General features: G+C 39.1%; 1 protein-coding gene across 1 annotated transcript in view; it reads left to right on the plus strand.

Annotated features, from left to right (window-relative positions):
* Nucleotides 1–27,060, plus strand: part of DYM (dymeclin) — a 372,708-nt gene that overhangs the window by 45,168 nt on the left and 300,480 nt on the right. The window contains exons 3-5 of the mRNA XM_060122074.1: nt 6,950–7,002; nt 13,916–14,009; nt 15,591–15,724. Coding sequence (XP_059978057.1) covers nt 6,950–7,002; nt 13,916–14,009; nt 15,591–15,724 — 281 coding nt within the window. The remainder of the gene's footprint in view (nt 1–6,949; nt 7,003–13,915; nt 14,010–15,590; nt 15,725–27,060) is intronic.

Raw genomic sequence — 27,060 nt, forward strand, 5'->3', positions numbered from 1 at the left:
GTGTGCGGACTTTCTCTAGTTCGGTGAGTGGGGGCTACTCTTCGTTGTAGTGTGCAGGCTTCTCATTGCGGTGGCTTCTCTTGTTGCAGAGCACAGGCTCTAGGCATGTGGGCTTCAGTAGTTGCAGCAGTTGGGCTCAGTAGTTGTGGTGCATGGGCTTAGTTGCTCCGTGGCATGTGGGATCTTCCCGGACCAGGGATCAAACCCGTGTCCTCTGCATTGGCAGGTGGATTCTTATCCACTGTGCCACCAGGGATGTCCAGTTAGTGTATATTTTTGATTCTATGCTTATTGGCTTCCTATTTTATGTAGGATAAAATCCAAATTCCTTTAGATGGCATTAAGATTCTTCTCTCTTTTGCTCTATTTTACCTTGCAAGTCTTCTCTGCTACCTACACGTCCCGGTTACTTAACCTTGTCATGATGTATGTTGGCGCACTCAGCAGAGGTGGCAGAGATGACATTGATTATTTGAGACATAACTTAGAAGTAATCCAGCTGTGTTATTGGTATTCATTGGGGAATTTTGTTGTGGAAACTGTCACTGGAGCATGTGGAGAGTGAGAGGTTGACGTTGATGTTCTCTCCCGAGGGAGAGTCTTTTCATGAAATCTAAATAAGGAAGGGAATAGACTTAGGATATAGCCCAGAAATGGCGACATAATGTTTAAGAACTTCCCTATAGTTGTGAAAATCTTGATAACCACTTCCTTGCCGAATTATCTTCAGGGAAGCCCAATGAAGGTTCTTAAAACTGGAAAAATCCCTTAGACCAGTTTCAAATTTTCCAGTGTGTGTGTGAGAGCTTCTTGGGCATGGCTCTCCAGTCCCATAGGTCTCATTGTCCATCGGGGTGTCACCCGCAAAACTGAGATTCCTGTTCTGTGAATTCATCTGTTTATGTTGTTGCTGGAATGATAGCAGCTCTGAGGAGGAGGAGCCTGGTCTGCTGTCACATATAAGGATTGCTTCAGACAGAGTCACACCGGGCCATTGGAGCAATATGATTGTTTATCTAGAGTTTAGTTCCTTTAGCAAATGTTTGATTAAGAGATGAGTTGTTTTAAGTATTTATCCCTAATCTCTCATTAATGACATTTTCCATATTGACCTGGTTGTGGAGTTTATGTATACAGGAAGTTTGAAGACCTCTGTGTGATATTAATTTACTTAATCTGTATTGGTATGAATATTTGCTGCCTTTTTGCCCCCCTTTTGTATGCCTCCAGTGCCCCAAATCTGCCTTCAGAAACAGCATTTGTTTTCTAATTGTAATTGTCTTGGAAACATTGGCATATTTTGCATTTCAATTTTACTTTTATTTACTGCAAATGATGATTTGTAAGTTGCCTGCTACCAGAACATCTGAGTTCATTTGTTTAACTAAACAGTACTGTGCAAAAATGCCTATAAACACGCGGCCACAGTTACCAACCACCCCGGTTGCTTACCACCTCATTTTAGCTCTACATCAAGCACATGGGAAAGATTATTCTTAAAATGTTCCGAAAAGTTTAGAAAATTGGAGGATGGAGGGATGGGAGGAAAGGAATTCTATTATAACAGTCAGTGTGTTGCTTTTGGCAGGGGTGTGCTTGGCTGATTTCCTTTGTAGAAATAACACTGCAACAAACAGAGCTTTATGAATCCTTCATTTAATAGGTAATTGCCATGTGTTCTTCTTTTGACTGAGCCACTGTACCAGGCATGGTGGGGGAAGGCACGGATGAATGAGACATTTTCTCTGTTCTCACGGAGGTTATAATCTGGATACTCAAGATGCTTCTGATCGGCAGTGGTGATTGTTGAGGAAGTGTGGTAGCTGTGGTGCTGTTTCAGATCACGGCCATGTGTAGGGGACGCAGGCTTGAGGGGCCTAATTACAGAATGGTAGGTGCTGGCTGGCTAACCACAAGCCAGAGCTTCTAGCAGAGGTGGGATAGTTCCCAGCGTTTCCTGTCTCTTCATCCTTGAGTGACAAAGAAACCAGCCTGCTTCAAAAAGTTATATTATTTTACATTTAGAAACAAATAAGTGTCTTTAAAAATATTTTAATAAAAATTTAAACTTGGGGGCAGATGTTGCCTTGAAATCTGGGGAGTGTGAAGTGTTTCTTGAGGGCCGGGGAAGGAATTTTGTCCTCTGGTAATGAAGTGTCTGACAAAGGCTTTCATTGATTCAGTGCATTTTTATTAAGTGCCTGATTTGTACCAGGCTGAGAATGCTGTGATGAGCAAGGAGCACACAGTCTAGGGGGGCCACAGACATAACTTGGCAGTCTTGCCACCGGGTGCTCAGTTTCATGATTGGGTGCTGTTGGGACAGAAAGCAGGCTTCTTACCTGGTCTTTGGTGATCGGAGGTGGTTTTCTAGAGGAAATGGTGTCCAAACCAACCTCACTAATACATGTTGGGATTAATTCTTTTTTTCAGGCTAATACTGTATTCAAAAGAAATCAGAACCTGGTTTTTGTTTTTGTTTGGGGAACACTCAATACCTTTCTGTTGAGAATGAGTTGAGAAACTGAACTCCATATCCCAGCCATCTGGTATATTATTCCAGGCTTGTAATTGATCGTTCTCCAGTGTTGATTAACTCTGCTTCCCAGAACCTTCCAGGCTCTCTGTGACTGCCATACCTTTGCATACGCATTCCTTGTGTCTGGAAAGCCGTCCCTTTTTGTCTGCCCAACTGCCTTCTCTTCCTCCTTCAGGACAGACAGTCACTTCCTCCAGGATGCCTTCCTTGAGTGCTAAGAGGGTAGGTTGGGACAGGGCCGGGCTTGATCTGCGTACTTCCCCTGCACCAAATAGTCTGTCTGATTCTTCATTCCTCTGTGTAGCCTGGAGGCAGAGGCAGCATCTTTCACAGAGCCCAGCATGTCCTGGGCACCCAGGCAGTGTTTGTTGAACAAGCAAATTCCGAAGCTTTTGAAGATTGTAGCCACATGTATATAATTGAAGCTCTTGGTTCCAACTGGTTTTAAGAGAGTGTTATTGACTCAAAGTAGAAGCACCAGTGAAACAGACTTTATGCATGTGGTCTAGTTATTAGCCTCATAAAACTCTTCACAGTCTTTTGCATTTTATACGTCTTTACTTTTATTTTTTGCCCGAGTAACCCATAAACTGAGTAATTCATAGTTTTCACTTCTTGCCAACTACTGATGTATATTATTAAATCTGACCACAGTGATTTATTATAATAGAAGTCTCTTGGTTATTAACAAAAATCAATTTGATTTAGCATATGTCAGAAAGAGGGGCTTATGTGATGAAGAGAAAGGGCTGTCTCATAGAATCCCAGATGAGAAACACAGCTAGGCTTCAGGAAGAACTGGTCCGAAGAATTACAAGGCCAGCAGGAATCCTGACTGTCCTTTTTGTTTATCTCTGCTGCTCAGTGGATAGAGGATGGCTTCCTATAACCCTCAGCATGGCAGGCCAGTTCCAGCCATACGGAGAACCTGTCTTTACATCTCAATTCCAAATTCCCCAAGACTCTGGCATAGCTTTTGTTAGATGCCTATCTCTGAGCCATCAGCTATGGCCAGGGAGTGGGGGTCAGGCTGAACAAGCCCTGTCTGCTTCTGCTCACCCCTGAGGAGTAGGTGGGAAGGTAGAAGAAAGGGAGGGGGAGGACAGTAGACAGATCATATGAGGTGGGCAGACTCTCCAAAAATGTCTAATACAGGGATAAAGACCAGGGACATGCAAACAGTTGACTATAGAATCATTTCTAGGTACTTTTGGCTAAAAATTTTTCAATCTTAGGAGAAACTTAAAGATTACTTTGGAAAGATATTTATCTTTTTGAATATGAATATAATTTGAGATTCTTAAGGTAATGGCATATTCACTGAAGTAATTAGTTTTAGCTTTGTGTATATGTACAGTACTTCTTATACATGATACTGTCTTCAATTGCTGGGAGACAAGTTCTAGAGTAGCTCTAATAGAAATAAAAGGTTAAATTGGAATGTATTTGAAGTTTTCTAGTAGCCATGTTAAAAATGTAAAATAAAAGAGGTGAAATTAATTTTAACAGTATGTTTTATTTAGCTCAGTATATCCCAGATATTATAATTTCATGAACATAAAGATTGATAATGAAGTATTTTCTATTTTTAAAAAAATCTTTGAAATCTGGTATGTATTTTGTATTACAGTTCATCTCAGTTGGGACTGGCCACTTTTCAGGTGGTCAGCCACTACATGTAAGCTAGTGGTTACCATATTGGACAGCATAGTTCTAGAAATAGCTAAAGTAATCCATTTTCTTTCATAGTTTCTCTAAAATTTTCTTGTCAAAAGCATTGGTGCTTATGGATTGTTTTTTTTAAAAAGTATGCTTCAGCAGCAACAGCAGAGAACCCTGGGAGGTAGGGGTTTTTAAACTAGCCCTTGAAAGAGTTGCCCATTTGGAGGATTTGCTATGTGCCATGTGTGTTGGCAGAAAACAACAAAATTTTTAAACCAGTCACCAGGCTGTAAAGTTGGTTCTTGTTCTTCCGCTGATTCCTGGAATGTTACTTAAACTCCTTGGAAGCCTCAGTTTGCTTATCTATTGAAATAGGGTTTATAATTGTCCTGCTCATTAGAAGAGGTTCTCATGTGCTAATAAATTTGAAAGTGCTTTGAAAAACTTTTAAAGGGTTACATAGATGTAAAGCATTATTTTAATTTATTAACTGGGAAAAAAGCACTGTATTTTGGAATCAATAGTAGCTCATTTATTGAGGTTTTACTTTGTGCCAGGCACTGTTCTAAGTGCCTTATACATATTACATAACTTAATAACCACACCTTTTGAAACAGGTACTGTTTTTATCATCTCTGTTTTATGTATGAGAAAACTAAAAGAAGGTTAAACGATCCCTAGGTTATATAGCTAGTAACTAGTTGAATTGGAATTGGAATGCACTTTTTTCTCTAAATTGTGGCAAAATGCACACAACATAAGATTTATCATTTTAGCCATTTCTAAATGTTTACTTCTGTAGTATTAAGTAAATACATTCACATTGTTTTTTTTTAATTAATTAATTAATTTATTTTTGGCTGTGTTGGGTCTTCGCTGCTGCACGTGGGCTTTTCTCTAGTTGGAGCGAGCGGGGGCCACTCTTCATTGCGGTGTGCGGGCTTATCATTGCAGTGGCTTCTCTTGTTGCGGAGCACAGGCTCTAGGTGTGTGGGCTTCAGAAGTTGTGGGGCACGGGCTTAGTTGCTCCGCGGCATATGGGATCTTCCCGGACCAGGGCTCGAACCCGTGTCCCCTGCATTGGCAGGTGAATTCTTAACCACTGCGCCACCAGGGAAGTCCTACATTCACATTGCTGTTTAACTATCTCCATCGTCCATCTCCAGAACTTTTTCATCTTCCCCAAATGAAGCTCCATACTCATCACATACTAACTTGCTATCCCTGCCCCATCCCCCCACCTCCCTGTTCCCAACCACACCAATAGCAACCACCATTCTACTTTGTCTCTATGGATTTGACGTGGACTCATACAGTATTTGTCTTTTTGCAACTGGTTTATTTCACTTAGCATAATGTCTTCAAGGTTCATCCATGTTGTAGCGTGTGTCAGAACTTTTCCTTTTTAAGGCTGAGTAATATTCCATTGTATGTATGTACCACATTTTGTGCCATCATTCATCTGTTGATGGACACTGGTTGCTTCCACCTTTTGGCTATTGCGAGTAATGCTGCCATGAATGTGGGTGTACAAATATCAGTCCTTTTGGGTATATGTATACCCAGAAGTGGAATTGCTGGATCATATGATAATTCTCTTTTTGATATTTTGAGAAGTTGCCATACTGTTTCTCATAGCACTTGCTCCATTTTACACACCCATCAGCAATGCACGAGGGTCCCAGTTTCTCTACATCCCCTCCAACACTTTTTTTCCTTTTCCCTTCCCTCCCCTGCTCTCCTGTCCCCTCCCGTTCTTTTTTTTTTAATAATACCATCCTAATGGTGTGAAGTAGTATTCACTGTGGTTTTAATTCGCATTTCCCTAATGACTAGTGATGTTGAACATCTTTTCATATACCTGTTGGCCGTTTTTATGTCTTTGGAGAAATGTCTGTCTGAATCCTTTGCAGATTTTTAAACTGGGTTGTTTGGGGTTTTTTGTTGTTGTTGAATCAGAGTTTTTAAAAAATATATCCTGGATATTAGTGCCTTATCAGGTATGTGATTTGCAAACATTTTCTCCCATTCTGTTGGGTTGACTTTTCACTCTCTTGGTAGTATCCCTTGATGTGCAAAAGTTTTTAATTTTGGTTAAGTCCAATTTATTTATGTTTTCTTTTGATGCCTGTGTTTTTGGTGTCATATGTAAGAAATTACTGCTGGATCCACTGTCCTGTAGCTTCCCCAGTTTTTAAATCTAAGAGTTTTATGTCTTTCTCTCCTATCTCTGTGTCAATTTGCATTGGCTTCTGTTTTTCTGTATATTTATAAATTATTGAAGCTTATGTCTGTGTTTTCTCTCTTTTCTTGCCTTGTTTCTTTTTTGTTGTTGTTGAACTATTTGAAAGTATTATAGAAAAATAATGGCATTTTTCTAAATAACTATAATCCTGTGATCAGTACTTCCTTGGAAATGGGCACATGAGGCCCCTGCCTTGTGCTCTGTGTTTGAGAATACCTTTCTCGAATTTTTCTAAGTCCCATCAGCCCCACCTCTCCTCCCTGCCTCAATACCTAAAAGGCAAGGCGCCCCAAGTGCTTTTCTTTAGGAGTCTCATGTTGAGAATTATAGTAAATTTTCTAATTACATTGAGAATAGAAGCTTTATTTAGCTGATATTATTGTTTACCACTGTACACCTTATTTTCCTTCTAAATTGTCTTTCTTTTTATGTATTCCTTTAACTTGTTAGTATGTACATAGTTAATGTTATAGTTATTAATTACCTTTTTTCTCATTTTCCAGTACCGAGTTGAAGCTCTTGGAGGAGGCAACCATTTCAGTCTGCAGGTCTTTAGGTAAGGAGGAAAAATGAATGTGTGTGTGTGTATGTGTGTGTGTGTGTGTGTTTGTGTGTGTGTGTGTAATGTGTATATATATGTATGTGTGTGGAGACAGTTATTTCAAAATTTCTGTTACAGATTTTGCTGGTACAATGTGAATTGAATTAATGAAGTGATATATTTTTGTTGATGATGATAATTATAATTGTACTAATAATTATATTCTTGGTGCTTATTGATGCCTCTAGAGGTTCTCATTCAGTTAACAGCAATGAGACACATGCTTGGTTTATTTGCAGTAGTGGTAATGGACTCCACTAAGCCGTAGAGCTTATTCTTTTTACAAATTTTGAAATACTGAGAAAAACCCAAAATATTCTTTGTTTTGTAGTTGCATGTATAGTTCCTAGAGAATATGGATCATTCATCCTTTGCTTTGCCAACTGCACGTACTAAATATGCTGTTGCTGGCTGTGTTAACTAGAATAATTATCACTCATTAATAGGAAAATATATTAGGAATCTTCTCAAATTAGTAATAACAACTTGATATTATGGTAAAGTGCATGGGCTCTGGAATTATTTTATGGTCTTAATTATAGCTCTGTTATTACTAGCTGAGCTTTAATTTCCTCATCTAAATTGCAGGATTCTCATGGGAAGAAGTCAGATAACATACGAAACATCCAGTATAGTGCCTAGCATCTCGTCATTATTCATTATTTATGTCAACAAATGTTACCTTTTTTTGGACCTCATTTCTCAAATACTTTGCTTTCAAATTGGTAGCAATTGGAAAGAAATGTATGCTTTAAAAAATGTGAATGGTTATACTTACATTTCATTGTTGCTTTGAAAATTAGAGATAACGTATCTGTGAAACGACTGGTGGACAGGAGCTTAATAAGTGATGACGAGCTTGTTTTTAAATCAAGCTTATGGATGTGCTCCATGTAAGCTATGTGGCTAACTCCCATATAAGTTACTCTGCCAAAAACAGTCTTTGATGAAATATTTTTGCTTTTAAAAACAAATTATGTTGGTAATGATAGAGGTGGTATTATAATAGTTGCCTTGAATTTTGTCTGCAGTTATAACCATAGATTTGAGGATTTTGCGCTAAACAGAGCTGACTATCAAAAACCTATATGACAGTTTGCTGAAAATTAATTTTATGTAACAGTGATATTAATGCAGTTATTATGATGATGGTTTTTAATGTGACCTTGGGGTTTTACAAAAATAACTTTTTTTTTTTTTTAAAATAACATTTTAAAATTGGGAGTAATAGTTACTTATTAATACAATGTGGAAAGCATACTAAAATGTAAAAAAGGCAGTAATTGCTCATATTCCACAACCCTGACATAGCTATTGGTAATATTTTGCCTTCTGTTATTTATTCTTTGGATATACATTTACATGCATATTAAATACACATATTTAATTATTTTAATCTGTGTTTTTCACTTGATATTATGTATCTAAGTGTGTCATTCTATATTTAAAACTACTTTGGAGAATAGCAAATATATATATATATATATATATATATACACACACACACACATTTAATTCCCCAAATTCTAACAATATAGTGGTATAGTTAAAATTAAAGTCTTCCCATATTAAACAGTGCAGGAAATCATTGCTAGTCTTTTGTGATAAGACCAAAATTTTATCAGTAATTCTGTGTATATTGACTTATATGCACAATTTTATGTAAGTGGTATTATTTCTATGTTTTCATTTAGCAGTATTCAGGAACTTCTTTCCACGTTAATAGATATAAATGTAAATCAATTTTAAGGGCTATGTGGGTATGTAGCTATTCTCTCTTTTTTTTCTTTTTTGGGTCTGAAAATGTTTTCATTTTTCCTTTGCTTGTGGAGGATATATTTGCTGGGTGTAGAATTCTAGGTTGGCATTAATTTCTTTCCATACTTTAAATATACCATTTTGTTATTTTTCTGGTTATTCTCATTTTTGTTAAGATTAAAACTGTCAAAAAAAAAAGCTGTTGTTCCTTTGAAAACAATGGAACTGTGTTGTTCCTTTGAAAACAATGGAATTTTTTTCTTCTGGATGCTTTTAATTTTTTCTTTTTTTTTTAAAGAAGATGTTGGGGGTAGGAGTTTATTTATTTATTTATTTATTTTTGCTGTGTTGGGTCTTCGTTTCTGTGCAAGGGCTTTCTCTAGTTGTGGCAAGTGGGGGCCACTCTTCATTGCGGTGCGCGGGCCTCTCACTATCGCGGCCTCTCCTGTTGTGGAGCACAGGCTCCAGATGCGCAGGCTCAGTAGTTGTGGCTCACGGGCCCAGCCGCTCCGCGGCATGTGGGATCTTCCCAGACCAGGGCTCGAACCCGTGTCCCCTGCATTAGCAGGCAGATTCTCAACCACTGCGCCACCAGGGAAGCCCTAAGTTTTTCTTTTTTGTCCTTTGGTTTTCAACATCTTAGAATATGCTGAGGAGTATTTTTCCTTCCTTCTCTCCTTCCTTCCTTTTTTCTCTCCTTCCTCCCTCCCTCCCTGCTTGAGGTTTGTAGAGCTTGTTAAATCTGTGGGTTGATATCTTTCATCTGTTTTGGAAAATTCTCAGCCATTATTGATTTATACATTGTTACTGTCCTATTCTGTCTCTCCTCTCCTTCTAGGGTCTCTGTTATATTTGTGTTAACATTTTCATTGTGTTGCATAGGCTTGTTAGGCTCTCTCTCTCTTTTTTTTTTTTTTGTATTTTATTTTTTACTTTCTCTCTGACCTTCCGTAGGATATTTTTTTTATTAATGTCTTTAGTTTACTAATCTTTTTTCTGGTAAACACATCTATTGAGATTTTTAAAATAAAATTTTAATTTTAGAATAGCTTTAGATTTATAGAAAAGTTGCAAAGCCATGTAGAGAGTTACCATATAACCCTCTTCAGTTTCCTCTGTTGTCAACATCTTACATTAATATGGTACATTTGTTACACTAAGGAATCAACAGTGGTACATTACTATTAACTAAACTTGACCCTTTATTCAGATTTCACTAGTTTTCCCAAATGTCCTCTTGGAGTTTTTTCTGTTCTAGGATACTACATTACGTTTAGTCATTAAGTCTCCTTAACCTCCTCTTGTCTCAGATTTTCCTCAATTTTAATGACTTTAAGAGTTTTGAGGAATACTGGTAGAGTATTTCTAGAATGTCCCTCAGTTCGTTTGATGTTATTCTCATGGCTAGGTGGGGGTTATGGGTTTGTAGGTGGAAGATCACAGAGGTGACATGCTGTTCTCAACACATCATATCAGGGATACATGCTATTAACATGAGTTTCACTGATGATGTTGACCTTGATTATGTGGCCAGGGTTGTTTTTGTCCATTTTCTCCACTGTAAAGTTGTGCCCCTGCCCTGCTGTTGCCTTCATTTTGAAGGAGAGTTTTTCTGGATACAGAATTCTTGGTTGGCATTTATTTTCTCATATCCCTTTGACTATATCATTCTGTTGCCTTCTGATAAGTCATTTTTTTGTTACTGCTGTCAAGATTTTGTCCTTGCCTTTACAAAATTTTAAAATTTATTCTTTATTCTGCTTGGGGTTTGTTGATGTTCTTGGATACGTAGATTGATGTTTTTCATCATTTTGGGGATGTTTGTGGCCATTATTTTTGTTGGGCTTTTTATATTATCTTTATTACTTTTTTCTATGAATCTGCACATGGGGTTCTCTGGGTCCAAACAGATTTCTTATTAAATATCTCACAGTGAATTTTAAGTGCATTTCCCCCACTTTTTCCTAGTTTTTACCTGCTAGAATAGTGCTATGAGAGCCAGGTCAGTTGTTTTATGTGAGGAGATGAGGTTTGCTCTTTGTTTGGCTTGTTTAATTCTTACAAGTTTTTTTCTGGGACTTGTCGCCTCTGAATCTGTATAGCAAGGTATTGGGTAGGATGATTAACGTAAGTTTTCTGGTTGGAGTAGACAAAAGTACTTTCAGGCAGTTAGGCTTGCGAATGATCCATTGATTACCAAATAAAATTTTAGTCCAGTTCTATAAAATTTGTAGTTAGTTAAAGTGTTTCCTGTTTTTAGGGGAAAAGGACTATCCTTACTCAGCCTTTTCATGAGCTTGTATCTTTTTGTATTTTTTCATGGGTATTTTATTTTTAATTCTTTAAAAAATTTCCCACTCATACAGAGGCAGACAGAATAATATAATGACCTCCTGTATGCTCATCTCCCAGTTTCAATCATTTTCAACTCATGGCCAATCTTGTTTCATCTGTATCTCTCACCTATTTATTGAAATATGGATATGTACAGAAAAGTGCACAAGTAGAAAGTGTATACAAAACAAAAAGCGTATCCTTACATAAGGATAATTTGACATAAACCTCAGGCATTATATTATTTCATTCATAGATATTGTGATACATATCTCATAATAACAATTTTTTAATGGAAAAATACCATTATCTACTAAAAACAATTTTTAATATCACAAAACATCCACTGACTGTTCAAATTTCTAATTGTCTCAGTTTGTTTGAATCAGGAGCCAAATAAGGTCCATACATTATTATTGGTTAATATATCTTTACATTCTTTTCAGAGCTAGGTTCCTCCTGAATTTGTCTTGTCTTTTTTCCCCTCTCAATTTTCTTATTGAAGAAAGTGGGTAGTAGAGTTTCCCACAATGTAGATTTTGTCGATTGCATCCTTATGGATTGTTAGCATGTCTCTGTCTTTTATATTTATGGTATGTTGGTTATTGGATCTTGGAGGTCGTGGGTATTTTAGTGAGATACTGGGAAAGGTTGTTTCAGGGGCTGGAAGCAAGGTCAACCTCTCACCCCAGGTGGATATCCTCTTTATAATACCCTTGTCTGAGCATTACCTGGAATTTGCTTGAACTCCTGTGGAGATGGAGAATTCCTTTTTCACAAAGCCAGTTCAGTTAACAGATTGCTGCAAGTTCAAGCTCTAGAGTTAAATGAGTTAGTTTTCCATTACTGAAGTATTATCATTACTTGAATTTTTACAGATGAAGAAACTGAGGCATGGGGAGGTTAAGTAAGTTGCCAGGTGTCACACAGCTAGTCAGTGCTGGAGCTGGACTTTGAACGTAGTCACGTTCTGTAGTCCAGTTCCACGTGCTTTTCTGCCTTCCTGTCAGACATCCCCTGTTCCTACTCTGGTCCTGAAGCGCCTTCAACTTCAATGTAGCGTTTGATTTTTGCCAATTAAGTTTGATCCTGTTAAATTCCCCTGAGGTATTTTGGAATATTGAGTCTACCATTGAGTATTGTTTTTGAAACATCATTAAGTGTACTTAATTTTATAAATTTATTACCCCATCTACATCTTGTCCAAAAGAGTACTTTGGAAACTTAGAATGTCATCCACATTAAGAGAGGGAGTTCCGTTTGTAAGTATCTTCTTAGTACCTGACACAGTGCTGGGCACACGTAGCTCCATGAAGACATGCTGAATGAAAAGGGTACACAGAACTTTAATTACATCAGTCTAGTGGTCTTGGTTGTTCTTTCTAACAACACAGCGTTTTTTGTTTGTTATTTTAATGGCTAACCATAAAATTCAAATGATTACTTATAAAGCCATTCAATAATGAGGGGCTGTTGAATGAACACAAGATTGTGAAGTTGAGATTCGGAAGTATGGTTGAAGTCCTGTCAGCCTCAGCATTTTGTTTCAGTATTTTGTTTTGATTTACAATAGCTATGAAATATTAATTCATACGGAGACACACTTGCACACATTAACTGGGTTTTTTTTTGTTTAGTTTGGTTTTTTTTTTTTGGCTGTGTCGCGTCTTAGTTGTGGCACACGGGACCTTTGTTGAGGCATGCGGGATCTGTCGTTGCAGTGTGCGGGCTTCTCTCTAGTTGTGGCCTGCGGGTTTTCTCTCTCTAGTTGTGGCACGTGGGCATGGTTGCCCCACGGCATGTTGGATCTTAGTTCCCTGACCTGGGGTTGAATCCATGTCCCCTGCATTGGAAGGAGGATTCTTTACCACTGGACCACCAGGGAAGTCCCCTACATTAACTGGTTTTTAAAAAATCCGTTTGTCTTGAAATCTCAGGATAGTCTTTCATTAAGCTAAACCCGAAGCTTAAAAGTAGGCAATTTTTGATTCAGAGTGAAACTCTAACAATATCTAATCACGTGTCTATTCTGAATTATGGAATCTGGACAAAAACCTGCCCTAACTTAAAACACAGGTTGCCCCTTGCTACTCACAGTGGGGCTCTCCACCCAGCAGCAATGGGCATCACCTGGGAGACTGTCACGGCTGCAGAATCTCAGGACTCACTTCACACATGCAGAATCAGAATTTAAACTTTAATGAGAATGCCAAGTGATTTAAATGCACATTAAACGTTGAGAAGCGCTGTTAACTTCAGTAGTGTAGGGTGGCCGTGGGATTCTGTACTTCCAGCAAGCTCCCAGGTAATGCTATTGCTGCTGAACCACACTTGGATTAGCAAGGTGCTATACATTTTATCACAATGAGAAGATTATACAGTTACTTGCATCTACTCTCAAGCTGTGACAAGAACACATACCCAGCAGATAGACCTGGGTTAATTGGACAGTTACTGAGCGCTAAGCAGGTGGGCTGTAATGGTGTACTTATTCCTCTGTATATCTTTTCTTTACAGTTTTGGATTCTGAGATGAGGTGGCTGTTTTCTCCTACAGTTTCTATTATTTCCATTTGTAAATCATTTTTCGTTGTTTAGAATTAAGACCAAGCAGCAATCTTTCTCTTTGCTAATTTCCCCAATTAGATTTGAAATTGACAATAAGGTTCATCCCTGAACAACTTCAATCTGACATTTGGCTTTATAAATGTTATGATATGCTCATTTTGATTTCGGTTCTTAACTTTAACTTTTAAAAACCTTTTCTTCTCTTGCAGTTGAAAACAATCCTCGAACAGGAAACCTTGGTGCACTAATTAAGGTCTTCCTGTCTAGAACCAAAGAACTAAAACTTTCAGCAGAATGTCAGAAGTAAGCTGGATGATTAAATCACACTCTCTATATTTAATTTATATTTAACAGTATGATTTTTCATTTTATTGGTAGAAATAAGGTATGGTCTTGGAATTGTTCTCATTATTAAGGCAAAAAGTAAAAGAGGTTTTAATTTACTGTCCAGGTCATTGTAGTGAGATTATAAATTTTGGAATCTGATTTCAGCATTTTAGACAATCTTTAGAAATATATTCTTTAAGAAGATTAATTGTGTAATTATTATTAAAAAAAGGTAATTTTCTCCCATTTCCACTGCTGGTTGTATCTAATTTAAATACAGTAAGTCCCCTACATACGAACCTTTAAATTGCAAACTTTCAAAGATGCGAAAGTGTGTTTGCATGTCCAATCACGTAAGTTAGTTCACGTATCTGGCGTACATTGTCACATGTGTGCATGCTCTACAAGTGGTCGTGCTTTTGTGTACTTTACAGTACTGTATAGAGTACCGTAGTACAGTATCTTTATTTCAAGCCCAGGATGTCTGGAAGCAAGCGTAAAAGCAGCGGTGATGTAGCTGGTACTGCTAAGAAGTGCCAAGTGATAACGATGGAAACAAAAGTGAAAACAATTTTGAGAGTGGAGCAAGGCGTGTGAAAAGTATTATAAACCTATTACAGTACAGTACTATTTAGCCGAGTTTGTTAGTTGGGTACCTAGCCTAGCTTTGGTTGGACTTACAAACAAATTGGACTTATGAACATGCAGTCAGAATGGAACTCGTTTGTATGTAGGGGACTTACTGTAATGACTTAGTGTATTATTTCATTCCACATTTGTTTCCTTTATTTCTTTCATATTAGGTGAACGAAGGTTCAGATTAGATATTATGGTTTTATATTTATATAGTGGAAGATTCACCTTTTATCCACCCGAGCATTTTTTGAAACCATTTTTGGAGGGTAGTCTCTTAAAAGATTGCTCATTGCCCTGTTTCCAAATAATTTATATTGAATCCAATTAAAATTGTTGTGAGTCCATGATTATTAATACAAATAGCAGGTATTGTACTGTGCAGCTGGTGATGCCCCATTTAAAATTTTGATTGTGGGGACTTCCCTGGCGATCCAGTGGTTAAGACTCCGAGCTTCCACTGCAGGGGGCATGGGTTCAATCTCTGGTCCGGGAATTAAGATCCCACATGCTGCAGGACGCAGCCAAAAAAAAAAAAAAATTTTTTTTTGGTTGTGTATTTGCATATATTCTCTTTATGTTACTATAGTTTTTATGTTTTCTATTTTTAGTTTTCTTTTCTTTGAATTGCCTGTGTATGGGGCAGCTATAAAGTTAAGAACAAAGAGCAGTCATGCCTAAAGGAAAAAAATTTTAAAGTTGACTCACTATGTAAAATACACAGAATGAAATATGAGGTAAATTATAGTAGATATCGTTGGTCCAGTGTCATAAATCATGAGCCATAAAAAAAAAGGTATGGACATTGTTCTAATATTACAAACAAAATGGGCAACATGATTGAGAAATCAGTGGACTAGAATAAAGTGATTGTGCTCATGATTAAATACTGATTCTTGTGTAATTTTGCTCTTTCCTTTCTAGCCACATCTTCATTTGGCAGACACACAATGCTTTGTTTATTATTTGCTGTTTGCTGAAAGTGTTCATTTATGAGATGTCAGAGGAAGAGTTACAACTTCATTTTACTTATGAAGAAAAATCTCCTGGCAGTTACAGTAAGTATTGCCTTTGAAGATGTTCTGGGATAACGTGTGTAACATATAAGGATAGAATTTGAAGAATTAGAAGTATAATTTTGAAAATTCTACTTTTCCTCATAATTTTTTTTGGCCGCGCCACGTGGCACGTGGGATCTTAGTTCCCCGACCATGGATCGAACCCGTGAACCCGGCAGTGGAAGCATGGAGTCTTAACCGGTGGACCACCAAGGAAGTCCCAATTTTCATTTTTAAGTGACCTGACACCATCACTCTTTCTTCCCCTATATTAATTTAAATGAGCCGAGGGCTTCCCTGGTGGCGCAGTGGTTGAGAGTCCACCTGCCAATGCAGGGGACACGGGTTCGTGCCCCGGTCCGGGAAGATCCCACATGCCGCGGAGCAGCTGGGCCCGTGAGCCATGGCCGCTGAGCCTGCGCGTCCGGAGCCTGTGCTCCACAACGGGAGAGGCCACGACAGTGAGAGGCCCACGTACCGCAAAAAAAAAAAAAAAAAAAAAAAAAAAATGAGCCGAGACACTTATAATTTTTTCTTTTTTCTCTTTTTTTAAATAAGGGTGCCGGTAAGATTGAGACTTTTCTTTATTTTGACTTCTATGTATATGGGAAATAAAAATAAAAATCACAAATATTCCTTTCAGGAAACAAATGTCAATTTAAATACCATTACTAGGCCAACACATTATTAAGGGAGACAACCAATCAGAATTACAGATTTTATAAATGTTAAAGGTTACTTTCATAGGACATAACAGTCTCTGAGTCTGGGTATCTCTGGGACTGTTTGATCAGAAATAATGTTTTTAAGTATAGTTTTATGATGCCAAAGTATATTGTCTTTTTCTGAAGATACAGGAAAAGTTTACTTTTTTCTCCTGATATTGCCGAAATTTTTTTTTTCCCCAGTAGTTAGGAGAGCCTATAGTTTTCAAGATCAACTGCTGGTGTTTCATTTCTTAGCATTAAAAGTTACAACTTGGAAAATAAAAGGGCGTAATGGGATTATTAACAATTCAAATACGGGGAATGTGGTTTTGCACCTACCCTTCCCCATTGCTTCTCTCTTCCTCAAGGCAAAGGCACTGTTGCTTCTTAGTTTCCTGGGTTCATTTTTCAAAACACACCTCTGCTTTCATCAGGCTTTCTCGCCCACCTAGAGCTTTATACATTGAATATGTTTAATTTACTACCTTGATAATCAGCCTTCTATATTTGTTAAATATATACTGATGTTTAAATGGTTAGAGCTTTTAATCAGGACTGTATCTTGTATGTGTTAGTTTTGTTAATGCTAGGCTTTGTTTTTGTGGTACCAATAGTGCCAAAACATAGTTCTGTTTAGTGAGTTGCATTCCTTTCCAGGAAGTTCTGTCAGCAAGAATGGAGTGAACGTTTATCCCCGTTGGGCCTGAGTGCATAGTCCAACCAGCATCTGCAAACCCAATACTTTGTTTTGCATTATGTCACAAAAATTAAGCAAATATTGTGCTTTATTTAACACAATATCTTTTTTATTTTAATATAAAATCATTTTTTTCCATTACTTACCGTTGAGCAAATTGATGCACTTGAGAGATACACTGTGCTTATTTGGGGGCCAAACGTCTTGCCACAGTACCCTCTCTGTACCTGCACTCCCCGCTCACATCCAGGCTTGAGAAGCATGGTTTTGTTGTACATCCCAGGTAGCCTCATGTAGAGGCAGGACAAAAATGACACTCTTCAACCATGGCCACTTTATCAAGATGGTCGTCTCACTGAAAGAGCTGCCTGTGAGGTTTGGTAATTGGTGATTTTGTGTGCTGACAGGCTGTCCTGTTCCTTTATCCGGTTGGCAAGTCAGGATTTTATACATGCTCTTTTGTTCTTTTCATTTGCAGCTGAGCTGCTGTTTGTCCACCAGCTTAAGTCCAGTGAACATCTCCTTAAGATTAAAGACTACTGTTTTTGGCATGTGTAATTATTTTCATCGTAGCCTTAGGTTGTTAGTTTGAGATTTCTACTTCTTATCACTAGTATAAGTCCTTTTTTATATTTTCTGTCAACGTCTTTTTACAGTTTGTAAAAGTGTGATAAAATTAAATGATTGCACAGATACTGTTGAATGGTAAAAAATGGAACCTCACTCTGAAAACATCCATTTGTTAGCCAGTATATGAATATCTGACTTAGGTGTGTAAAAGACTGTTCAGGGATAGGTAAGATACAGTGGTAAGGGTTGTTTGAAGGTTGAATTGACAAAAGTAGAGGGCCATCTGCAAACAATTGAGCAAATCAACCAAGGCATTTTAGGATTGTTGGGTTACTACAGCATACTGAATTTTTTGTTTATCCCAACTCACTGTAATACTGCCATGATCAGATAGATATTGCTGCCTTATTCAGTGAAGCCATCTTTACGAGGGTAGTATGACTCTTAGTCTGCTCTCAGTTTGTAATTGAAATTTGTGAGGATTTCATATTTGAACATTTTCCTGTAGGCTGTGTATGATGTGGTAGTAGATTGTTTGCTAGAGAGAATTTGTATCTTTATGCAAACATAGCTCTTTCCACTATTCCATGCCTTCGAGAATAGTCGAGGGGACAAAGCCAGCCCTAGGCAAAACTGTGAAGTACTACAAAATTGTTTGCATTCCCTTTGCCTTCAATGCAAGTTTTCCTTTCCTCTGTCTTGGTATTATGTCCTATTTTTGCTGATATAATAACTGATATTTATTTTACATTTTTTATGCATAAAGCCAATCTTTTAAGTCCTTAGGGGCCTAAATCTGTTGCTGGCTTCTGCAGACACTTATGGTAGCTTGTTTCCTTATGTCTTTGATGGTGCTGACTGTGAGCTTTTATTTGTTTGATCTTAACCTGAGGCCCCAAATAAGGGTAGGATTTGCATTTGCTTCTAAAGGGATCCAGGGGCTGCGCCCTAGGCCACTTCAGTCTCCTTCAGCAGTTCTTGGCTTGATGTGGCTCTCAGGTTCAGCTTCCCAGTGGCAAGTCTGAAGACTTAGTCTCCCAGTAGCTGGCTTCATCCTCAGGGACACCCTACCCTTAGAGTTTGCTTATTGTTTAGTGTTTTACTCTGGATTCAAGCCATGGTTTGTTTGCTTGTAGTGGTGGTTCTTTTTGGTTATGGTGCTGGGGTCCTTGTAGATTTCCTTTACTTTGTGGAAGCCCATCAGTGCACTAAAGAGTGTATTTTAACCAAGAACTTGTTGTTTTGTACAGGAGGGCCCTTTGGAGTAACTGCTCCACAATACTGCTGCCAGTTATAGTTTCTTTACAGATATTTTTAATTTTTTAAATGAGGGAAGATACCTTAGGAGATTGAGAGACTGAAGATAAAAGCAAAAAAAAAAAAAAAAAGATGGGCGAGAAGCAGTAAAAAGGTCCAGGGAAGTAAGAGGCACTAGGATCTGGAGCACAGAGAGGGAACACAGATTTGCTCTGGAAGAACGTGCCCCCTTGTCCCAGGAGGGGCAGGTGAGGAGGAGGGGGAGGAGGAAGGGCACCTGCCGAGAGCTGGGCGGAGCAAGACGTGTGGGGCTGAGGAGCTTGGGAACCAGTTAGCACAGCTTTGTGCTGAGTAGAAAGAGGCTAGGCACGGGCTTCCCTGGTGGCGCAGTGGTTGAGAGTCTGCCTGCCGGTGCAGGGGACGCGGGTTTGTGCCCCAGTCCGGGAAGATCCCACATGCTGCGGAGTGGCTGGGCCCGTGAGCCATGGCCGCTGAGCCTGCGCATCTGGAGCCTGTGCTCCGCAACGGGAGAGGCCACAACAGTGAGAGGCTCGCGTACTGCAAAAAGAAAAAAAAAGAGACTAGGCACTTGTCAAGTCCAGATAAAAGGCTTGCTTGACTACGTTAATAGTTCAATATATATTTATTTTTAAAAATCATTGATTTTGTAGGACTTGCTCTCAAGTATAGTAGATTAAACATACATGATCATCTTTGCTTTCTCCTGAAACCCCGATGAAAGATCAGTAAAGGGATTTTTAATAAGTTATGAATTTATTAGGTTAAAGAGAAAGAGAGGGGGACACAATGTTTTTTTTTTAAGTCTATTGAATTTGTTACAATACTGCTTCTGTTTTGTGTTTTGTTCTTTTGGCCGTGAGGCATGTGGGATCTTAGCTCCCCAATCAGGGATCAAACCCACACCCCCTGCGTTGGAAGGCAAAGTCTGAACCACTGGACCGCCAGGGAAGTCTCCACAATATTAGTAACATTTTGCAAGTTGGAAAACTGAGTAATGCTGAATTAAACTGACCAGTGAAAGCTGGGAGCTAAATGCCTTCAGGGTTGGAGAACTTCAGAGAAAAGCCAGTTCTTGCTGCAGAATCCTGGAGATGCTTAGGAATTGGAAGTGCCAGGTGTCTCTGAAGGCAGACAACCAGGGGGATTGATGGAAAGATATCTCCCCTGTCATGTACAGTCATGGGACTGCCCCTTTCCCAGTTTAGTACTAAAATCTGCTCTCTGTAGAGGCGGGACCAATGGGGCCTCCCTTAGTGAGCTCTTGGGCACAGTGGAGGCAGTGGTGTACCGAGAATAGGGTTAAGAGAAAAGGCTACAAAATGGAAGAGTGAGGCATCTTGACTTGGCTTCTGGAATGCTGGCACTGGGGTTTTACCCACCCCACTTTCTTTCCTGCCAGAAGACGAGCGGATACTCTTCTGGAGAAAATGAACCCAAAACAGGGAAAGACTTATAGAAACGGACATTTAGATGCCCCTCGATGAAGCAGCTCACGACCCACCTGTGGGAACCACCGCGTGGCAGGCTGTGCCATTTGTCTCCCTCTAGCTGGTAGATGGGGAGTCAGGGATCCCGTACAGGTGAGAAAACTTATAATTTGTGAGAGACCAAAACAAACAGAAGAAAAAAATTACATGAGATGGAAATTTATGGGAAAAAAAATCCTTAATCACACCTCTTCAACACAACCAATTTCCTTTTTATTCCCCTCTGGCTTAAAACCTTTTCGAAACTGTTTGGAATTACCTTCCCAGTCCGTGGTGTATTTGTTTTACTAAATGCAGTGGAGGTAAATCTCTCTCCTTTGAAAGTAGCTTTGATTTTTTCTGATGGCCGAGGTGCTTTGGCTCCCATGATGGCAGGGCTTTACTGCTCTTTCCTCCGCCTGAGCTGGTCCCTAGGGCCTGGGGCCGCTGTCGCTCAACAGGTGAACCAGAAATTGTATTGTGGGGGGAGGTGAGTGATTTTGGTTTTATTTTTGTCTTAATATAAAACTTAATAGTTTAATCTCATTAGTTATAGATAAATAATGCAAAACCCCCCAAAAAAACTCCACGATAGTTGAACAATGTGACTCAGAGAAAAAAGAAAGCGCAGATTTATTCTTTTAAAATATTTAGCATATAAGATTTGTAATCTGACTTTGCAGAAGAATAAAGTGCTTCTAGGGACTCCTGACTTGTTCTTTGGTTATTTAATAGGTGATAGTGTGATTCGTGATATTTCTTTCTCTCCCCTTCTTTCTTTTATGTAATCAGTGGAACAAAATGAATTAAATTTTACTAATTGGCACATTTTATAATGAAACCTCATAGAGTATATTATCCTTGAGGGTAATTAGAAACATTTCTGTTCGACTGCAGTAATAGCAGTTGACCAAAATTATTGCAGATTTTATTGGAATGGTTGTGCGACACAGGTTTATAAATATTGTAATGCATGGAAATGTAGACCAGTTTTATTTTTAGAGAAGACTGAATCCATTTGCTTTTCCTTAATTAATTAATGGAGGCATATTTGATTTTGCTAATTAGAAGTTTAAATATGATTTTTAATACGTTAGAATAATTCCAGTATTAGCTTCACAGTTAAAATAGACAGTAACCTAGACTCTGTCATGTTTTTTCTGAGTAGAAGTTTATAGTAAGTATAATCTAGCTATGTGTCTTCATCTTAAGGAAGTCTTTTGCTCTGAACTTTCAGGCACTCTTTGCAGTGTAGCTCTGTTAATTCTTAAGTTATAAGTACCTGTATTAGCACTGTATTGGGCAGCATTGAGAAACTGACAGTTTGACTTTCTGAATGCAAGGAAAACAATGATTAGCTGTCTTTTAATATTCCTTTTAATAACTACGTGTAACCTGATTTAATTGACCCATATGTTTCTTTTTTCTGGCTGCTGCTTTGTTTTCCGTCAGTGCTGTTTTTTCCCCTTCCTCGAATGAGTGCTTAAAAAATTTTTCTTTTCTCTCTCTCTTCCCCACCCCTCCTCCCCCCAACTCTGATGGAAGGCATTTGGTTATGACAGTATTTTATTATCTCTGGTTGTCTCCCTAAGGCCAAAATAAGAGAGTTGAATCTTAGTCCGTGATTCTGAATGGGTGCCGAGCAGAAAGCACTAACAGGGACTGGCCACAGCTTAGTTTCAGGTGTAGATTTATTAGAGCTGTGAGGGACCATAAATCTTGTCTTTCTTTCTCTTTCTTTGCACCTTTCTCTGCTGACGCTCATAGGGACCCGGGAAGTAGCATTTGGGCTTTAAAATGGGAGAACCTCAGGGATAGGGGTGGGATTTCAGTGACGTTGATCGGCAAACTATTCGTAATAAGAGTCTGTATTTATTAGTTGTTTGAGATTATTTGTAAATTGGATATTTAAGTCAAGAACTTGAGTATGTGTTGATGAATGTGTAGGCGAATGTGTAGGCTGTCACCTTGACGTGTAAAGTAATATGTGGTATTTCCAATCTGCCCCCTAACGTGGCTCAGAGTACTCACTTACCAGGGATTTGTATTTAGGGTCTTCAGTGAAACATGGATTGGTTGACTGGATTTTTTCCGAGCTTGTAGAAACAGGTCTTTATAGAAGTAATTTGTAAGGTTTTTTTTTTTTTTTTCTCCTTTGAAAGCCTGAATTTGGGTTAAATCTGAATTCTGCCACTTACTCTAAGTAAGCTAACCTCTCTGAGCCTTGATTTCCCATCTGTAAAGTGATGATGATCATACCTGCTCCTCAAGGGTTATTGTTAAGATTAATGTGAGCTGGAGAGAATGGAATGCTCATGATTTAAAATATTTAACTGGAGATATAGAGGCAGTTTAAAACCCTTTAAGAGATTTAAAAAACAGCTCTAGGTTATAAAAGTTCACAACACAGTAAACACGCTGAATCTCTGCAAATTTCTTTACTCAAAGAACATCAATTTACTTTGTCATGAACCTGCAAATTTCAAGGACTTTTAAGATTCTCTTTCCTGTGAGAAATGCATGAATAATTTTTGGCAGGTGAGTTTTATAGTTACTTGTTTTTATTGAAACTAAGGAAGATATTTGGCCTCACATGAAAGCTAAGTGATATAAATGCTGCTTGGAAACTAATGCAATATGAGTGACTTGCTTAATGTAAAACCTGCTAAGCAGTCACTCTTCACTTGCTGTGAAATTATTTGCTTCTAGATTAGCCCCAGAAATAAGAATATAGTATTATGCAAGAATGTTTTTGCTTTAGTGAATGGAAGTTGTCGGAGATTTCACCTGGAATTTGCTTATTCTTGCCTTTAGTTTTGTTAGAACTTTGGCCTTGAAATGCTACTCTTTACTTGTATGAAATGGATTTATCATTATTTTCATTAGTATTGTATTACATTGATAACGAAGCTGTGTATGTACTCCTTAATTAACCAGCTGTAAACTTGGCTGAGGTCATGATGTGAATGGCACATGGAACCAAAGAGAGGATCCTTGTCGCCATTTTAAGATTTGAAAATTAGATGTGTTTGCACCCCGGAAGGAAAAAAATCTAATCAAGCACCATCTGTGTGTCCTGAGTACTTGTTCCCTCACCTTCTGTAATTAGAACACTTGTGCTGGGGACTTCCCTGGTGGTCCAGTGGTTAAGAATCCGACTTGCAGTGCAGGGGACGCTGGTTCGATCCTTGATCGGGAACTAAAATTCCACATACTGCGGGATCTACTGAGTATGTAGAGCCCGCGTGCCGCAACTACTGAGCCTGCGCGCCACAACTAGAGAGCCCATGTGCCACAACTACAGAGCCCTTGTGCTCTGGAGCCCGCGTGCCACAACTAGAGAGAAGCCCATGTGCCACAACTAGAGAAAAGCCTGCGCATCGCAACGAAAGATCCCACATGCCGCAGCTAAGACCTGACGCAGCCAAATAAATATTAAAAAAAAAACCTTGTGCTGGCTGCTTGGCTGAACCAGGGGTATATTATTAAACTGGCTAATTTATTTGGTCTGAAATGTTCTTTAGGGAATCAGTGAGTGACTTTAAATGTTCTTGCTGGGTCTGGGTCACCACATTCTCTGGGGTAAGCCAAGGAATGACAGTTCAGCAAATAAGTATTATGTATTACATGCCAACAAACCAACTTGTTGGAACCGGTTGTTAACTCGTTTGGGTTATGTTGGACAGCTTTTTTTTTTTTTTTTAAGATGTATTTATTATTTATTTATTTATTTTAGGCTGCGTCGGGTCTTAGTTGTGGCACGTGGGATCTTTTATTGTTGCGGTGCGCGGGCTCTTTGTTGTGGTGTGCGGGTATCTCTCTAGTGGTGGTGTGTGGGTTTTCTCTTCTCTAGTTGTGGCGCACACGTTCCAGAGCGTGAGGGCTCTGTAGTTTGCGGCACGTGGGCTCTAGTTGAGGTGCGAGAGCTCAGTAGTTGTGGCACACGGGCTTTAGTTGCCCGGCGGCATGTGGGATCTTAATTCCCTGACCAGGGATCGAACCCGCGTCCCCTGCATTGTAAGGTGATCCTGTTGGACAGCTTTGGCAGAGAGAGATTTAGTTATATCTTGTCCTGACTTTCTTCACTAGTTGAGCTACAAGCCTACCACTTCTAGAATGAGATTTAATGTGGTTATTGAACTTGATTCTTGCTGTGTATTCTTTTTGGCATTGATTCGTGTCTTCAGCGTGAAAGAGTAATCTCTTCGAGCTTTGCACTGACCTCTCAGAGGGCTGCTGTGCCAGTTCTGTTTTCGGCGAGGCAGGAAGGAATTTCTTCATACTTTCTCGTGATACCAGGTGATGCTGTGGTCTAGAAAAACAGAATTGCTAAACTTCGTTTTGAGATTCCAAGTGCTTTGATGTTTTGGAAGTAACCACTAGATTTGGACTTAGACGCCTGTGTTCACTTCAGTGAACACGTATTGAGTGTGTATCATGTGCCAAGTTCTTTGTCAGTCATCACCCTGAAGAAGGACCAAGTCTAATAGGGGCCAACTTTACATGTAGTCAGAAACTAAGATAGTGCAACCAACATTTACAATAACAGACAGATGCACAAGGCATAGATGCTGTGTAGATGATTATTTTTATTCAGGGTGAGGCAAGAGAGTTGGATTTTATGGAGGAGATGAAGACTGAGGATGGTTCAGGTAGATAAAGTTGGGCTTTAAAAAAAAAAAACAAAATCAGGTTTTTTGGGCATTCCAGGAAGAGAGAATGTAATTGTAGGAGGCATGATACGGCATGTATTAGGCAGCTTGGCACTGCAGGAATATAAATCACGAAGGGAGTAATGGTGGGAGATAAAGATAGAAAGGGATTCAGGGCTTGTATCTTGCAGGGTCTGACATACTATAGTTTGGGGCTTTGAGTTTTTTCTGATGTGTAGTTATCAGCTTAAAGCAATTGACAAGATCTAAGCCAGGAGAATGAAAGGATGGAATTTAGTTAGCTCCCTCTGATAGCGATCTGGGGTTTGGATTGGAGAGGAGTAAAATTAGAGGTAGGAATACTAGTTAAGAAGGTTTAAAGAAGTTCCAGAATGAGTTTTAATTTAGTAAATTTGTTTAAAATGATGACATAATGAACGAAAGAATGACAAGGAGTTAAGGAAAGAGGAAATATCAGAGGGGCAGACTGTGTAATTGAGAGGACCTAGAGACTGATTGGTTATAAAAAGATGAGTAGGAGAGAATCATCTGGGTTTGGGGCTTGGGTTACTGATGTAGTCACCAAAAAGGACAATAAAGAATAAAGAACTGGATTTGAAGTGTTGGGAAAGAGGAGTTCAGTTTTGAGTGTGTTGAGGTTGAGGTACCAGTGAAGTATCTAGGTGGAGGTGGCCGGGAGGTAAGTAGATATAAAAATATGACGTGCAGTGGAGAGGCTGAGAGGAAAACCATAGACTTAGGAATCACCAGCGTGTAAGTGATGGTTGATGAAGGGAGAATACAGGGAGTGAGACATGAAGAGAAGAAACCCGGTGGTGGAATTCTGGGGGACCATGTCAATGTTGAAAGGCATTCTGAGGTAGCAGATACTGGGAATGAATAGGAAAAGTAGTAGGTTAGAAAGAAGGCATAGGGACTGAGAGAAGAAAGAACTTCATGAAGGAGTAGGTGTCAGTAATGTCCAAAGCCAGGAGCCACATGAGATCCTGATTGGCTTTGGAAGTTAGAAGGTCACTTGGCTTAGAGACGTTTGGGACAGAGGAGCATTTCTATTGGAACAGTAATTTGTAACCTACCTTCGCTGCTTACTTATTCTGTGACTTGGGAAAGCCATTTTGTCTTTGGCTCTTTGTAAAGAGGTGGTTGGCCTCTTAGCGGGTTTCATTCTGTGATTGGTGGGGCTCCGTGGGTTCAGAGAAGGCACTTTGAGGCTCATCAGGGAGATCAAGGGTCAGGTCAGATATTCGTTGGGGGAGAAGGTGCAGATAGTCTATTCCTGATTCAAACAGAGTGGCTGGAGCAGCTTGAATTTGTATCTGTTTTATCTATTTGACTTTAGTATCAGATTTTATTTGAAAAAACATAGTGCGGTATAAGAAACTTGAAAACTACTTGCCTACAGAAGCCATAGTTAACCTTCAAGCATTAAAAGAGATAGAATAAATAGCTGGTGATCAAAATTCCTCTACTAGGGCTTCCCTGGTGGCACAATGGTTGAGAGTCCACCTGCTGATGCAGGGGACACGGGTTCGTGCCCTGGTCCAGGAAGATCCCACGTGCCGTGGAGCGGCTGGGCCCGTGAGCCATGGCTGCTGAGCCTGTGCGTCCGGAGCCTGTGCTCTGCAACGGGAGAGGCCACAGCAGTAAGAGGCCCGTGTACCACAAAAAAAAAAAAAAGAAAAAAATTCCTCTACTAGATGAAGATTATAATAGATGCTGACTTGCTTCATGACATAGATTTTATTCAGAGGTCAACATTAGTGTTCGAGTTTCTGTAATAATAATTATTCTTATTTTCATTAGGAATGAAAACTAAACTTCTAAATAACTGAATTCTAGGGACTTCCCTGGTGGTCCACTGGTTAAGACTCTGTGCTTCCACTGCAGGGGGCCCGGGTTCGATCCTGGGTTGGGGAGCTGCATGCCGCATGGCGTGGCCAAAAAA

The sequence above is a fragment of the Lagenorhynchus albirostris genome, chromosome 14, assembly GCF_949774975.1.
Source record: "Lagenorhynchus albirostris chromosome 14, mLagAlb1.1, whole genome shotgun sequence".
NCBI lineage: Eukaryota > Metazoa > Chordata > Mammalia > Artiodactyla > Delphinidae > Lagenorhynchus > Lagenorhynchus albirostris.